The sequence below is a fragment of the Scyliorhinus torazame genome, chromosome 4, assembly GCF_047496885.1.
Source record: "Scyliorhinus torazame isolate Kashiwa2021f chromosome 4, sScyTor2.1, whole genome shotgun sequence".
NCBI lineage: Eukaryota > Metazoa > Chordata > Chondrichthyes > Carcharhiniformes > Scyliorhinidae > Scyliorhinus > Scyliorhinus torazame.
In genome coordinates, this window is record NC_092710.1 from 361,738,064 (window position 1) to 361,754,065 (window position 16,002).

The following is a 16,002-nucleotide window of genomic DNA, read 5'->3' on the forward strand; positions in this document are numbered from 1 at the left end:
GAGGAAGGAGCATAGCTCCGAAAGCTAGTGATTCGAAACAAACCTGTCGGACTTTAACCTGGTGTTGTGAGACTTCTTACTGTGCTCACCCCAGTCCAACGCCGGCATCTCCACATCATGTTTACCCAGAGAGTGGGGAGAATGTGGAACTCTCTCCTAATGGGAGTGGTTGAGGGAAATGGTGTTGATGTATTTAAGGGGAAGTTGGATAAATACACGAGAGTGTAAGGAACAGAAGGGTGTGTTGATGGGGTGGGGAGGGGGGCAAAGAGGGTGTGAGGACACTTATGCAGAGCAGAATCGATTAGATTAACCCCTCAGTCCGCGTCACTCGATATATTACAGCCAATTGTACACATGTCCCTGTAATTTAACCCCCTCTGGGTCTGTTATACCCTTCTCCCTGTTGTTAATTCCTGTCTACCCCTGAGGCTTCGAGCAGTTCAGCTCCGTCAGGAAGCTCCTGAAGCTGTCGCTGTTCATAGCCCAAAATGTACTCCTCATCCTGACTCGCCACGCCTCGCCTCCAACTGAGGGCCCGTCCTCCGCACTCCCTCCGCCCCTAGCCCCCGACTCCTCTCCCCCCTCGCCTCGCCCCTCAGCTGTGAGCTCCGGGAGGCAGCGGTTGGCAGCGAATAGGCCGGACAGGTTGAAGCAGTAGTGGATCGGGAAGCCCTCTCCGTCTCTGGGGAAGGGAATCTGGGAATTCTGAAGCACCCTCACAATGGCAGGAGACTGCTCGTCACAAGACGTGATCAGGAGCTGGAGCTTTGCTCCAGAATTCACAGTCATCAGTCTACTGATTTCACCCTGCAGAGAAACTGCTGACGATTCGACCAGGGCGCACACAAAGTCAGAATTCAGATTGCTGTTTTGGAATTGATCAATCTCATCGGTCATTTTGTGAATTGACATAAGTAGTATGGAAAAGACTTGGTCAGGCTTATGAAATATTGCTGGATTTAGAATTATAATGGAGAGAGAGAATGGGACCCGGAACCCCTCCTGGTGATGGATTTTGAATATCATCCCCAGACCGTGGTCCCACTTCCTCAAATCCTCCGTTAACTGGAACCGGAACTCGTCTTCCCAGTCCACTCCCAGGATGTAATTTATCAGACCATCGACAAAATCACTTATTCCCGATACCTCATTCCCAATGAGAAAGATTGATCTGTGATTGGCCGAGGGCCCAGATGTCCCAAAGGTGAACTTTCTGTAAATCGAATCAGCGTCCTCCCTCGCCAGCGGGAGCTGGTACACCGCCGGCCTGCCAGCCCTCACCAGCTTGCTCTCTCGGCGGAGTCTCTCTGCCAACTGAGCTGGGGTCTTCTCCCTCGGAGTCACGGTCATCACCTCCTGACTCGGATCGCTGCGGCCCGCTGCCCCGCAGTCAGCGGTCACTCGGAACCTATAGGGAGTGCCGATGCTCAGACTGTCCAGAGTGTACACACAGCTCGGACCCTCCGTCCTTAGCCCACTCCATGGGCCCTCCTGGCTCTCCCCTCTCTGATACTCAATAAAGTAATGCCCAATGCTCACACCATCACCAACCAGGGCTGGAGGGGCCCAGCTGACGGTTAGAGAAGTGGGCAGAATGTCGGAGAGTGAAACCTGACCAGGTGAAGTGGCAGGAAGGGTGAGGACCCTGTCAGTCGGATCACTGAGCAGGCCTATCCATGGCTTGTACACTGGTGCCAACCTGAACTGGTAGTGTGTGTGTGGATGTAGCCCTGACACGGTGAATGTCTCAGTGCCAGCCAGTGCATCCTGCCAGTGCCAATCCCTGTCCTCCACAGCCCTGTAGCCCACCTTGAACACCAGCACTGGCCCAGTGTAGTCCACAGGGGCCTTGAGCTGGAGAGTTACACTGGAACCACTGACTTCGCAGATCACCGGGATGTCAGGTTTCTGCAGTGTAAGTTCCTTCTTGACCAGAATGCCCTGTTCGTACAGGAAAACCGAGGCTCCAGGACAACTCTTGTCATCCACTGAGGCGATTGCGATCTTACTGATTTCTGAATCACAGGATTTGTAGAAATCTATGAATTGCTGGAACTGACTTGCCGATTCCCTCATCCGATGTGACACAGATTCGACATTGAACCAGGCCTGGCTCGGCTGAATTGTGTCGCCCTGCGATGTACGGCCTGGTTCTGTCCCTGACCGGGGGCTCCTGAGGTGATTGGAGAGCTCCTGGAGATAGGTATCCGTCTCTCCCAATGAGGTGAACGCAAAGCAGACAAGGGATTGGATCATTGGGTCGTTCAACACCTTACCCAACTGTCTGTAGGTCAGAACGTCCACTCCCAACATGGCCAAGTATCCCTGGACCGTGTCTGCTTCCTCCTCCCTCTGCTCCAGCCAAGTGTTCAGACAGGAGTAGCTGAATGGCGATTGGTCTTTCTGTATCAACATGTCCGCCAGGACGGATTCCTCCTTCCCCAGGCCCCGGATGGACGGCAGGATTTCTGACAGCTCTTTCTGAAACACCGTCTGCTTTTCCAGGCAACTTGCCTTGAAGGATTCGACCTTTCCCTGCAACTCGGAGAATGCTCTGTGCGCCGGGCTTTTGATCAGATCGTTGCACCTCATCGCGATGTCCCGGGACTGATCGAAGATCATCTGGCAGCGATTGACCAGCTCGACACTGATCTCCCGCTCGAGCTGGGCCGCCCTCGAGTCCAACCTCTCCAGAGGGTACAACCAGGCTGTCAGGGGCACTGCCTTCTCTCCCTGTTCACCCAGTAACTTGGGCAGCGACGCGTAAAGCTCAACAGCTTCCTGGTAACTCTCAGGGTTTCTGTCGAGGAAGAAATCTCCATGAAACGTGCAGCTGAAGGACTCAACGGTTTTCTTCTCCGCGTCGGAGAGCTTCAAGGAGCCCTTCCCCTCGATCTGGAAAGTGGGGATTTTCTTAACCATGACGTGTAGGGTGCCCTCGACTTCCTGCACATTGTCGCCGGACGAATAGTCTCGGTCAAACACAAGGAAGGCCTGAGCACCGTACAACACGCCTGTGACAACGTGAGTAGCTGCATCCTGCTCAAAGACACTTTGGTAGGTGATATGCTGGGGGCCCAGCTGGCTCATGGTCAGCTCCTCGAAGCGCGTTGTCGCTCGGTACTGAAGGGTGAGGCGGGCCTGCTCCGTGGATTTTTTCACGTCATTCAGATATTTGGCAGAGCCACTCACCTCCACCAGCCCCCCCAGAAAGCTGGCCGACAGCGAGGCTTCAACGCCCAAGGCAGAAGACTTGTCCTGGATGGAGTCGCTGGAAATCAGCTTAAAGTCGGTGCTGGGTTTCGGCTGCACATCAATGTTTTTCTGCAGTTCAGCCAGATCCCATAACGTGACACCTGCAACAAAAAGATGGACAACAGAATTGACCGTCAGTACTGAGGGAGCGCTGCACTGTCAGAGGGTCAGTACTGAGGGAGTGCCGCACTGTCAGAGGGTCAGTACTGAGGGAGTGCTGCACTGTCAGAGGGTCAGTACTGAGGGAGTGCCGCACTGTAAGAGGGTCAGTACTGAGGGAGTGCCGCACTGTCAGAGGGTCAGTACTGAGGGAGTGCCGCACTGTCAGAGGGTCAGTACTGAGTGCCGCACTGTCAGAGGGTCAGTACTGAGGGAGTGCCGCACTGTCAGAGGGTCAGTACTGAGGGAGTGCTGCACTGTCAGAGGGTCAGTACTGAGGGAGTGCCGCACTGTCAGAGGGTCAGTACTGAGGGAGTGCTGCACTGTCAGAGGGTCAGTACTGAGTGAGAGCTGCACTGTCAGAGGGTCAGTACTGAGGGAGTGCTGCACTGTCAGAGGGTCAGTACTGAGGGAGTGCTGCACTGTCAGAGGGTCAGTACTTAGGGAGTGCCGCACTGTCAGAGGGTCAGTATTGAGGGAGTGCCGCACTGTCAGAGTGTCAGGACTGAGGGAGTGCTGCACTGTCAGAGGGTCAGTACTGAGGGAGTGCTGCTCTGTCAGAGGGTCAGTACTGAGGGAGTGCTGCACTGTCAGAGGGTCAGTACTGAGGGAGTGCCGCACTGTCAGAGGGTCAGTACTGAGGGAGTGCCGCACTGTCAGAGGGTCAGTACTGAGGGAATGCCGCACTGTCAGAGGGTCAGTACTGAGGGAGTGCTGCACTGTCAGAGGGTCAGTACTTAGGGAGTGCTGCACTGTCAGAGGGTCAGTACTGAGTGAGAGCTGCACTGTCAGAGGGTCAGTACTGAGTGAGAGCTGCACTGTCAGAGGGTCAGTACTGAGGGAGTGCTGCACTGTCAGAGGGTCAGTACTGAGGGAGTGCCGCACTGTCACAGGGTCAGTACTGAGGAGTGCTGCACTGTCAGAGGGTCAGTACTGAGGGAGTGCCGCACTGTCAGAGGGTCAGTACTGAGGAGTGCTGCACTGTCAGAGGGTCAGTACTGAGGGAGTGCTGCACTGTCAGAGGGCCAGGACTGAGGGAGTGCTGCACTGTCAGAGGGTCAGTACTGAGGGAGTGCTGCACTGTCAGAGGGTCAGTATTGAGGGAGTGCTGCACTGTCTGAAGGTCAGTACTGAGGGAGTGCTGCACTGTCAGAGGGTCAGTACTGAGGGAGTGCCGCACTGTCAGAGGGTCAGTACTGAGGGAGTGCCGCACTGTCAGAGGGTCAGTACTGAGGGAGTGCTGCACTGTCAGAGGGTCAGTACTGAGGGAGTGCCGCACTGTCAGAGGGTCAGTACTGAGGAAGTGCCGCACTGTCAGAGGGTCAGTACTGAGGGAGTGCAGCACTGCCAGAGGGTCAGTACAGAGGGAGTGCCGCACTGTCAGAGGGTCAGTACTGAGGGAGTGCCGCACTGTCAGAGGGTCAGTACTGAGGGAGTGCCGCATTGTCAGAGGGTCAGTACTGAGGGCTTACCGCACTGTCAGAGGGTCAGTACTGAGGGAGTGCCGCACTGTCAGAGGGTCAGTACTGAGTGAGTGCTGCACTGTCAGAGGGTCAGTACTGAGGGAGTGCTGCACTGTCAGAGGGTCAGTGCTGGTGGAGCACTGCACTGTCAGAGGGTCGGTACTGAGGGAGCGCAGCACTGTCAGAGGGTCAGTACTGAGGGAGTGCCGCACTGTCAGAGGGTCAGTACTGAGGGAGTGCTGCACTGTCAGAGGGTCAGTACTGAGTGAGAGCTGCACTGTCAGAGGGTCAGTACTGAGGGAGTGCTGCACTGTCAGAGGGTCAGTACTGAGGGAGTGCTGCACTGTCAGAGGGTCAGTACTTCGGGAGTGCCGCACTGTCAGAGGGTCAGTATTGAGGGAGTGCCGCACTGTCAGAGTGTCAGGACTGAGGGAGTGCTGCACTGTCAGAGGGTCAGTACTGAGGGAGTGCTGCTCTGTCAGAGGGTCAGTACTGAGGGAGTGCTGCACTGTCAGAGGGTCAGTACTGAGGGAGTGCCGCACTGTCAGAGGGTCAGTACTGAGGGAGTGCCGCACTGTCAGAGGGTCAGTACTGAGGGAATGCCGCACTGTCAGAGGGTCAGTACTGAGGGAGTGCTGCACTGTCAGAGGGTCAGTACTGAGTGAGAGCTGCACTGTCAGAGGGTCAGTACTGAGTGAGAGCTGCACTGTCAGAGGGTCAGTACTTAGGGAGTGCTGCACTGTCAGAGGGTCAGTACTGAGTGAGAGCTGCACTGTCAGAGGGTCAGTACTGAGTGAGAGCTGCACTGTCAGAGGGTCAGTACTGAGGGAGTGCTGCACTGTCAGAGGGTCAGTACTGAGGGAGTGCCGCACTGTCACAGGGTCAGTACTGAGGAGTGCTGCACTGTCAGAGGGTCAGTACTGAGGGAGTGCCGCACTGTCAGAGGGTCAGTACTGAGGAGTGCTGCACTGTCAGAGGGTCAGTACTGAGGGAGTGCTGCACTGTCAGAGGGCCAGGACTGAGGGAGTGCTGCACTGTCAGAGGGTCAGTACTGAGGGAGTGCTGCACTGTCAGAGGGTCAGTATTGAGGGAGTGCTGCACTGTCTGAAGGTCAGTACTGAGGGAGTGCTGCACTGTCAGAGGGTCAGTACTGAGGGAGTGCTGCACTGTCAGAGGGTCAGTACTGAGGGAGTGCTGCACTGTCAGAGGGTCAGTACTGAGGGAGTGCTGCACTGTCAGAGGGTCAGTACTGAGGGAGTGCCGCACGGTCAGAGGGTCAGTACTGAGGGAGTGCTGCACTGTCAGGCGGTCAGTACTGAGGGAGTGCCGCACTGTCAGACGGTCAGTACTGAGGGAGTGCCGCACTGTCAGAGGGTCAGTACGGAGGGAGTGCTGCACTGTCAGGGTCAGTACTGAGGGAGTGCTGCACTGTCAGAGGGTCAGTACTGAGGGAGTGCTGCACTGTCAAAGGGTCAGTACTGCGGGAGTGCCGCACTCTAGGTGGTCAGTACTGAGGTAGTGCCGCACTGTCAGAGGGTCAGTACTGAGGGAGTGCTGCACTGTCAGAGGGTCAGTAATGAGGGAGAGCCGCACTGTCAGAGGGTCAGTACTGAGGGAGTGCTGCACTGTCAGAGGGTCAGTACTGAGGGAGTGCCGCACTGTCAGAGGGTCAGTACTGAGGGGTTGCTGCACTGTCAGAGAGTCAGTACTGAGGGGGTGCTGCACTGTCAGAGGGTCAGTACTGAGGGAGTGCCGCACTGTCAGAGGGTCAATACTGAGGGAGTGCTGCACTGTCAGAGGGTCAGTACTGAGGGAGAGCTGCACTGTCTGAGGGTCAGTACTGAGGGAGTGCTGCACTGTCAGAGGGTTAGTACTGAGGGAGTGCTGCACTGTCAGAGGGCCAGTACTGAGGGAGTGCTGCACTGTCTGAGGGTCAGTACTGAGGGAGTGCTGCACTGTCAGAGGGTTAGTACTGAGGGAGTGCTGCACTGTCAGAGGGTCAGTACTGAGGGAGCGCTGCACTGTCAGGGTCAGTACTGAGGGAGTGCTGCACTGTCAGAGGGTCAGTACTGAGGGAGTGCTGCACTGTCAGAGGGTTAGTACTGAGGGAGTGCTGCACTGTCAGAGGGTCAGTAATGAGGGAGTGCTGCACTGTCTGAGGGTCAGTACTGAGGGAGTGCTGCACTGTCAGAGGGTTAGTACTGAGGGAGTGCTGCACTGTCAGGGTCAGTACTGAGGGAGTGCTGCACTGTCAGAGGGTCAGTACTGAGGGAGTGCTGCACTGTCAGAGGGTCAGTACTGAGGGAGTGCTGCACTGTCAGAGGGTCAGTACTGAGCGAGTGCCGCACTGTCAGTGGGTCAGTACTGAGGGAGTGCTGCACTGTCAGAGGGTCAGTACTGAGAGAGTGCTGCACTGTCAGAGGGTCAGTACTGAGGAAGTGCTGCACTGTCAGAGGGGCAGTACTGAGGGAGCGCCGTACTGTCAGAGGGTCAGTACTGAGCGAGTGCCGCACTGTCAGTGGGTCAGTACTGAGGGAGAGCCGCACTGTCAGAGGGTCAGTACTGAGAGAGTGCTGCACTGTCAGAGGGTCAGTACTGAGGAAGTGCTGCACTGTCAGAGGGGCAGTACTGAGGGAGCGCCGTACTGTCAGAGGGTCAGTACTGAGGGAGTGCTGCACTGTCAGAGGGTCAGTACTGAGGGAGTGCTGCACTGTCAGAGGGGCAGTACTGAGGGAGCGCCGTACTGTCAGAGGGTCAGTACTGGGGGAGCGCTGCACTGTCTGAGGGTCAGTACTGAGGGAGTGCTGCACTGTCAGAGGGTTAGTACTGAGGGAGTGCTGCACTGCCAGAGGGACAGTACTGAGGGAGTGCTGCACTGTCTGAGGGTCAGTACTGAGGGAGTGCTGCAATGTCAGAGGGTTAGTACTGAGGGAGTGCTGCACTGTCAGAGGGTCAGTACTGAGGGAGCGCTGCACTGTCAGGGTCAGTACTGAGGGAGTGCTGCACTGTCAGAGGGTCAGTACTGAGGGAGTGCTGCACTGTCAGAGGGTCAGTACTGAGGGAGTGCTGCACTGTCAGAGGGTCAGTACTGAGCGAGTGCCGCACTGTCAGTGGGTCAGTACTGAGGGAGTGCTGCACTGTCAGAGGGTCAGTACTGAGGGAGAGCCGCACTGTCAGAGGGTCAGTACTGAGAGAGTGCTGCACTGTCAGAGGGTCAGTACTGAGGAAGTGCTGCACTGTCAGAGGGGCAGTACTGAGGGAGCGCCGTACTGTCAGAGGGTCAGTACTGAGGGAGTGCTGCACTGTCAGAGGGTCAGTACTGAGGGAGTGCTGCACTGTCAGAGGGGCAGTACTGAGGGAGCGCCGTACTGTCAGAGGGTCAGTACTGAGGGAGCGCTGCACTGTCAGAGGGTCAGTACTGAGGGAGTGCTGCACTGTAAGAGGGTCAGTACTGAGGGAGTGCTGCACTGTCAGAGGGTCAGCACTGGGGGAGCGCTGCACTGTCAGAGGGTCAGTACTGAGGGAGAGCTGCAATGTCAGAGGGTCAGTACTGAGGGAGCGCTGCACTGTCAGAGGGTCAGTACTGAGGGAGTGCTGCACTGTCAGAGGGTCAGTACGGAGGGAGTGCCGCACTGTCAGAGGATCTGTACTGAGGGAGTGCTGCACTTTCAGAGGGTCAGTACTGAGGGAGTGCTACACTGTCAGAGGGTCAGCACTGAAGGAGTGCTGCACTGTCAGAGGATCTGTACTGACGGAGTGCCGCATTGTCAGAGGGTCAGTACTGAGGGATTACCGCACTGTCAGAGGGTCAGTACTGAGGGAGTGCCGCACTGTCAGAGGGTCAGTACTGAGTGAGTGCTGCACTGTCAGAGGGTCAGTACTGAGGGAGTGCTGCACTGTCAGAGGGTCAGTGCTGGTGGAGCACTGCACTGTCAGAGGGTCGGTACTGAGGGAGCGCAGCACTGTCAGAGGGTCAGTACTGAGGGAGTGCCGCAATGTCAGAGGGTCAGTACTGAGGGAGTGCTGCACTGTCAGAGGGTCAGTACTGAGTGAGAGCTGCACTGTCAGAGGGTCAGTACTGAGGGAGTGCTGCACTGTCAGAGGGTCAGTACTGAGGGAGTGCTGCACTGTCAGAGGGTCAGTACTGAGGGAGTGCCGCACTGTCAGAGGGTCAGTATTGAGGGAGTGCCGCAGTGTCAGAGTGTCAGGACTGAGGGAGTGCTGCACTGTCAGAGGGTCAGTACTGAGGGAGTGCTGCTCTGTCAGAGGGTCAGTACTGAGGGAGTGCTGCACTGTCAGAGGATCAGTACTGAGGGAGTGCCGCACTGTCAGAGGGTCAGTACTGAGGGAGTGCCGCACTGTCAGAGGGTCAGTACTGAGGGAGTGCCGCACTGTCAGAGGGTCAGTACTGAGGGAGTGCCGCATTGTCAGAGGGTCAGTACTGAGGGCTTACCGCACTGTCAGAGGGTCAGTACTGAGGGAGTGCCGCACTGTCAGAGGGTCAGTACTGAGTGAGTGCTGCACTGTCAGAGGGTCAGTACTGAGGGAGTGCTGCACTGTCAGAGGGTCAGTGCTGGTGGAGCACTGCACTGTCAGAGGGTCGGTACTGAGGGAGCGCAGCACTGTCAGAGGGTCAGTACTGAGGGAGTGCCGCACTGTCAGAGGGTCAGTACTGAGGGAGTGCTGCACTGTCAGAGGGTCAGTACTGAGTGAGAGCTGCACTGTCAGAGGGTCAGTACTGAGGGAGTGCTGCACTGTCAGAGGGTCAGTACTGAGGGAGTGCTGCACTGTCAGAGGGTCAGTACTTAGGGAGTGCCGCACTGTCAGAGGGTCAGTATTGAGGGAGTGCCGCACTGTCAGAGTGTCAGGACTGAGGGAGTGCTGCACTGTCAGAGGGTCAGTACTGAGGGAGTGCTGCTCTGTCAGAGGGTCAGTACTGAGGGAGTGCTGCACTGTCAGAGGGTCAGTACTGAGGGAGTGCCGCACTGTCAGAGGGTCAGTACTGAGGGAGTGCCGCACTGTCAGAGGGTCAGTACTGAGGGAGTGCCGCACTGTCAGAGGGTCAGTACTGAGGGAGTGCTGCACTGTCAGAGGGTCAGTACTTAGGGAGTGCTGCACTGTCAGAGGGTCAGTACTGAGTGAGAGCTGCACTGTCAGAGGGTCAGTACTGAGTGAGAGCTGCACTGTCAGAGGGTCAGTACTGAGGAGTGCTGCACTGTCAGAGGGTCAGTACTGAGGGAGTGCTGCACTGTCAGAGGGCCAGGACTGAGGGAGTGCTGCACTGTCAGAGGGTCAGTACTGAGGGAGTGCTGCACTGTCAGAGGGTCAGTATTGAGGGAGTGCTGCACTGTCTGAAGGTCAGTACTGAGGGAGTGCTGCACTGTCAGAGGGTCAGTACTGAGGGAGTGCTGCACTGTCAGAGGGTCAGTACTGAGGGAGTGCTGCACTGTCAGAGGGTCAGTACTGAGGGAGTGCTGCACTGTCAGAGGGTCAGTACTGAGGGAGTGCCGCACGGTCAGAGGGTCAGTACTGAGGGAGTGCTGCACTGTCAGGCGGTCAGTACTGAGGGAGTGCCGCACTGTCAGACGGTCAGTACTGAGGGAGTGCCGCAGTGTCAGAGGGTCAGTACGGAGGGAGTGCTGCACTGTCAGGGTCAGTACTGAGGGAGTGCTGCAGTGTCAGAGGGTCAGTACTGAGGGAGTGCTGCACTGTCAAAGGGTCAGTACTGCGGGAGTGCCGCACTCTAGGTGGTCAGTACTGAGGTAGTGCCGCACTGTCAGAGGGTCAGTACTGAGGGAGTGCTGCACTGTCAGAGGGTCAGTACTGAGGGAGAGCCGCACTGTCAGAGGGTCAGTACTGAGGGAGTGCTGCACTGTCAGAGGGTCAGTACTGAGGGAGTGCCGCACTGTCAGAGGGTCAGTACTGAGGGGTTGCTGCACTGTCAGAGAGTCAGTACTGAGGGGGTGCTGCACTGTCAGAGGGTCAGTACTGAGGGAGTGCCGCACTGTCAGAGGGTCAATACTGAGGGAGTGCTGCACTGTCAGAGGGTCAGTACTGAGGGAGAGCTGCACTGTCTGAGGGTCAGTACTGAGGGAGTGCTGCACTGTCAGAGGGTCAGTACTGAGGGAGTGCTGCACTGTCAGAGGGTTAGTACTGAGGGAGTGCCGCACTGTCAGAGGGTCAGTACTGAGGGAGTGCTGCACTGTCAGAGGGTCAGTACTGAGGGAGTGCTGCACTGTCAGAGGGTCAGTACTGAGGGAGTGCTGCACTGTCAGAGGGTTAGTACTGAGGGAGTGCTGCACTGTCAGAGGGCCAGTACTGAGGGAGTGCTGCACTGTCTGAGGGTCAGTACTGAGGGAGTGCTGCACTGTCAGAGGGTTAGTACTGAGGGAGTGCTGCACTGTCAGAGGGTCAGTACTGAGGGAGCGCTGCACTGTCAGGGTCAGTACTGAGGGAGTGCTGCACTGTCAGAGGGTCAGTACTGAGGGAGTGCTGCACTGTCAGAGGGTTAGTACTGAGGGAGTGCTGCACTGTCAGAGGGTCAGTAATGAGGGAGTGCTGCACTGTCTGAGGGTCAGTACTGAGGGAGTGCTGCACTGTCAGAGGGTTAGTACTGAGGGAGTGCTGCACTGTCAGGGTCAGTACTGAGGGAGTGCTGCACTGTCAGAGGGTCAGTACTGAGGGAGTGCTGCACTGTCAGAGGGTCAGTACTGAGGGAGTGCTGCACTGTCAGAGGGTCAGTACTGAGCGAGTGCCGCACTGTCAGAGGGTCAGTACTGAGAGAGTGCTGCACTGTCAGAGGGTCAGTACTGAGGAAGTGCTGCACTGTCAGAGGGGCAGTACTGAGGGAGCGCCGTACTGTCAGAGGGTCAGTACTGAGCGAGTGCCGCACTGTCAGTGGGTCAGTACTGAGGGAGAGCCGCACTGTCAGAGGGTCAGTACTGAGAGAGTGCTGCACTGTCAGAGGGTCAGTACTGAGGAAGTGCTGCACTGTCAGAGGGGCAGTACTGAGGGAGCGCCGTACTGTCAGAGGGTCAGTACTGAGGGAGTGCTGCACTGTCAGAGGGTCAGTACTGAGGGAGTGCTGCTCTGTCAGAGGGTCAGTACTGAGGGAGTGCTGCACTGTCAGAGGGTCAGTACTGAGGGAGTGCCGCACTGTCAGAGGGTCAGTACTGAGGGAGTGCCGCACTGTCAGAGGGTCAGTACTGAGGGAGTGCCGCACTGTCAGAGGGTCAGTACTGAGGGAGTGCTGCACTGTCAGAGGGTCAGTACTTAGGGAGTGCTGCACTGTCAGAGGGTCAGTACTGAGTGAGAGCTGCACTGTCAGAGGGTCAGTACTGAGTGAGAGCTGCACTGTCAGAGGGTCAGTACTGAGGGAGTGCTGCACTGTCAGAGGGTCAGTACTGAGGGAGTGCCGCACTGTCACAGGGTCAGTACTGAGGAGTGCTGCACTGTCAGAGGGTCAGTACTGAGGGAGTGCCGCACTGTCAGAGGGTCAGTACTGAGGAGTGCTGCACTGTCAGAGGGTCAGTACTGAGGGAGTGCTGCACTGTCAGAGGGCCAGGACTGAGGGAGTGCTGCACTGTCAGAGGGTCAGTACTGAGGGAGTGCTGCACTGTCAGAGGGTCAGTATTGAGGGAGTGCTGCACTGTCTGAAGGTCAGTACTGAGGGAGTGCTGCACTGTCAGAGGGTCAGTACTGAGGGAGTGCTGCACTGTCAGAGGGTCAGTACTGAGGGAGTGCTGCACTGTCAGAGGGTCAGTACTGAGGGAGTGCTGCACTGTCAGAGGGTCAGTACTGAGGGAGTGCCGCACGGTCAGAGGGTCAGTACTGAGGGAGTGCTGCACTGTCAGGCGGTCAGTACTGAGGGAGTGCCGCACTGTCAGACGGTCAGTACTGAGGGAGTGCCGCACTGTCAGAGGGTCAGTACGGAGGGAGTGCTGCACTGTCAGGGTCAGTACTGAGGGAGTGCTGCACTGTCAGAGGGTTAGTACTGAGGGAGTGCTGCACTGTCAGAGGGCCAGTACTGAGGGAGTGCTGCACTGTCTGAGGGTCAGTACTGAGGGAGTGCTGCACTGTCAGAGGGTTAGTACTGAGGGAGTGCTGCACTGTCAGAGGGTCAGTACTGAGGGAGCGCTGCACTGTCAGGGTCAGTACTGAGGGAGTGCTGCACTGTCAGAGGGTCAGTACTGAGGGAGTGCTGCACTGTCAGAGGGTTAGTACTGAGGGAGTGCTGCACTGTCAGAGGGTCAGTAATGAGGGAGTGCTGCACTGTCTGAGGGTCAGTACTGAGGGAGTGCTGCACTGTCAGAGGGTTAGTACTGAGGGAGTGCTGCACTGTCAGGGTCAGTACTGAGGGAGTGCTGCACTGTCAGAGGGTCAGTACTGAGGGAGTGCTGCACTGTCAGAGGGTCAGTACTGAGGGAGTGCTGCACTGTCAGAGGGTCAGTACTGAGCGAGTGCCGCACTGTCAGAGGGTCAGTACTGAGAGAGTGCTGCACTGTCAGAGGGTCAGTACTGAGGAAGTGCTGCACTGTCAGAGGGGCAGTACTGAGGGAGCGCCGTACTGTCAGAGGGTCAGTACTGAGCGAGTGCCGCACTGTCAGTGGGTCAGTACTGAGGGAGAGCCGCACTGTCAGAGGGTCAGTACTGAGAGAGTGCTGCACTGTCAGAGGGTCAGTACTGAGGAAGTGCTGCACTGTCAGAGGGGCAGTACTGAGGGAGCGCCGTACTGTCAGAGGGTCAGTACTGAGGGAGTGCTGCACTGTCAGAGGGTCAGTACTGAGGGAGTGCTGCTCTGTCAGAGGGTCAGTACTGAGGGAGTGCTGCACTGTCAGAGGGTCAGTACTGAGGGAGTGCCGCACTGTCAGAGGGTCAGTACTGAGGGAGTGCCGCACTGTCAGAGGGTCAGTACTGAGGGAGTGCCGCACTGTCAGAGGGTCAGTACTGAGGGAGTGCTGCACTGTCAGAGGGTCAGTACTTAGGGAGTGCTGCACTGTCAGAGGGTCAGTACTGAGTGAGAGCTGCACTGTCAGAGGGTCAGTACTGAGTGAGAGCTGCACTGTCAGAGGGTCAGTACTGAGGGAGTGCTGCACTGTCAGAGGGTCAGTACTGAGGGAGTGCCGCACTGTCACAGGGTCAGTACTGAGGAGTGCTGCACTGTCAGAGGGTCAGTACTGAGGGAGTGCCGCACTGTCAGAGGGTCAGTACTGAGGAGTGCTGCACTGTCAGAGGGTCAGTACTGAGGGAGTGCTGCACTGTCAGAGGGCCAGGACTGAGGGAGTGCTGCACTGTCAGAGGGTCAGTACTGAGGGAGTGCTGCACTGTCAGAGGGTCAGTATTGAGGGAGTGCTGCACTGTCTGAAGGTCAGTACTGAGGGAGTGCTGCACTGTCAGAGGGTCAGTACTGAGGGAGTGCTGCACTGTCAGAGGGTCAGTACTGAGGGAGTGCTGCACTGTCAGAGGGTCAGTACTGAGGGAGTGCTGCACTGTCAGAGGGTCAGTACTGAGGGAGTGCCGCACGGTCAGAGGGTCAGTACTGAGGGAGTGCTGCACTGTCAGGCGGTCAGTACTGAGGGAGTGCCGCACTGTCAGACGGTCAGTACTGAGGGAGTGCCGCACTGTCAGAGGGTCAGTACGGAGGGAGTGCTGCACTGTCAGGGTCAGTACTGAGGGAGTGCTGCACTGTCAGAGGGTCAGTACTGAGGGAGTGCTGCACTGTCAAAGGGTCAGTACTGCGGGAGTGCCGCACTCTAGGTGGTCAGTACTGAGGTAGTGCCGCACTGTCAGAGGGTCAGTACTGAGGGAGTGCTGCACTGTCAGAGGGTCAGTACTGAGGGAGAGCCGCACTGTCAGAGGGTCAGTACTGAGGGAGTGCTGCACTGTCAGAGGGTCAGTACTGAGGGAGTGCCGCACTGTCAGAGGGTCAGTACTGAGGGGTTGCTGCACTGTCAGAGAGTCAGTACTGAGGGGGTGCTGCACTGTCAGAGGGTCAGTACTGAGGGAGTGCCGCACTGTCAGAGGGTCAATACTGAGGGAGTGCTGCACTGTCAGAGGGTCAGTACTGAGGGAGCGCTGCACTGTCAGGGTCAGTACTGAGGGAGTGCTGCACTGTCAGAGGGTCAGTACTGAGGGAGTGCTGCACTGTTAGAGGGTTAGTACTGAGGGAGTGCTGCACTGTCAGAGGGTCAGTAATGAGGGAGTGCTGCACTGTCTGAGGGTCAGTACTGAGGGAGTGCTGCACTGTCAGAGGGTTAGTACTGAGGGAGTGCTGCACTGTCAGGGTCAGTACTGAGGGAGTGCTGCACTGTCAGAGGGTCAGTACTGAGGGAGTGCTGCACTGTCAGAGGGTCAGTACTGAGGGAGTGCTGCACTGTCAGAGGGTCAGTACTGAGCGAGTGCCGCACTGTCAGTGGGTCAGGACTGAGGGAGTGCTGCACTGTCAGAGGGTCAGTACTGAGAGAGTGCTGCACTGTCAGAGGGTCAGTACTGAGGAAGTGCTGCACTGTCAGAGGGGCAGTACTGAGGGAGCGCCGTACTGTCAGAGGGTCAGTACTGAGCGAGTGCCGCACTGTCAGTGGGTCAGTACTGAGGGAGAGCCGCACTGTCAGAGGGTCAGTACTGAGAGAGTGCTGCACTGTCAGAGGGTCAGTACTGAGGAAGTGCTGCACTGTCAGAGGGGCAGTACTGAGGGAGTGCCGCACTGTCAGAGGGTCAGTACTGAGGGAGTGCTGCACTGTCAGAGGGTCAGTACTGAGGGAGTGCTGCACTGTCAGAGGGGCAGTACTGAGGGAGCGCCGTACTGTCAGAGGGTCAGTACTGGGGGAGCGCTGCACTGTCTGAGGGTCAGTACTGAGGGAGTGCTGCACTGTCAGAGGGTTAGTACTGAGGGAGTGCTGCACTCCCAGAGGGTCAGTACTGAGGGAGTGCTGCACTGTCTGAGGGTCAGTACTGAGGGAGTGCTGCAATGTCAGAGGGTCAGTACTGAGGGAGTGCTGCACTGTCAGAGGGTCAGTACTGAGGGAGCGCTGCACTGTCAGGGTCAGTACTGAGGGAGTGCTGCACTGTCAGAGGGTCAGTACTGAGGGAGTGCTGCACTGTCAGAGGGTCAGTACTGAGGGAG

The 16,002-nt window shown here is 57.2% G+C and overlaps 2 protein-coding genes across 3 annotated transcripts in view; one reads left to right on the forward strand and one right to left on the reverse strand.

Moving 5' to 3' along the window:
- btbd9 (BTB (POZ) domain containing 9) overlaps positions 1-16,002 on the forward strand; it is a 351,447-nt gene that overhangs the window by 30,507 nt on the left and 304,938 nt on the right. The window lies entirely within an intron of this gene.
- LOC140411524 (uncharacterized) lies at positions 421-3,393 on the reverse strand (the record flags this gene model as incomplete). Its single annotated transcript, XM_072500611.1, has 1 exon — positions 421-3,393. A coding segment is annotated over one exon (2,973 nt), but the record flags the coding sequence as incomplete, so codon positions are not given.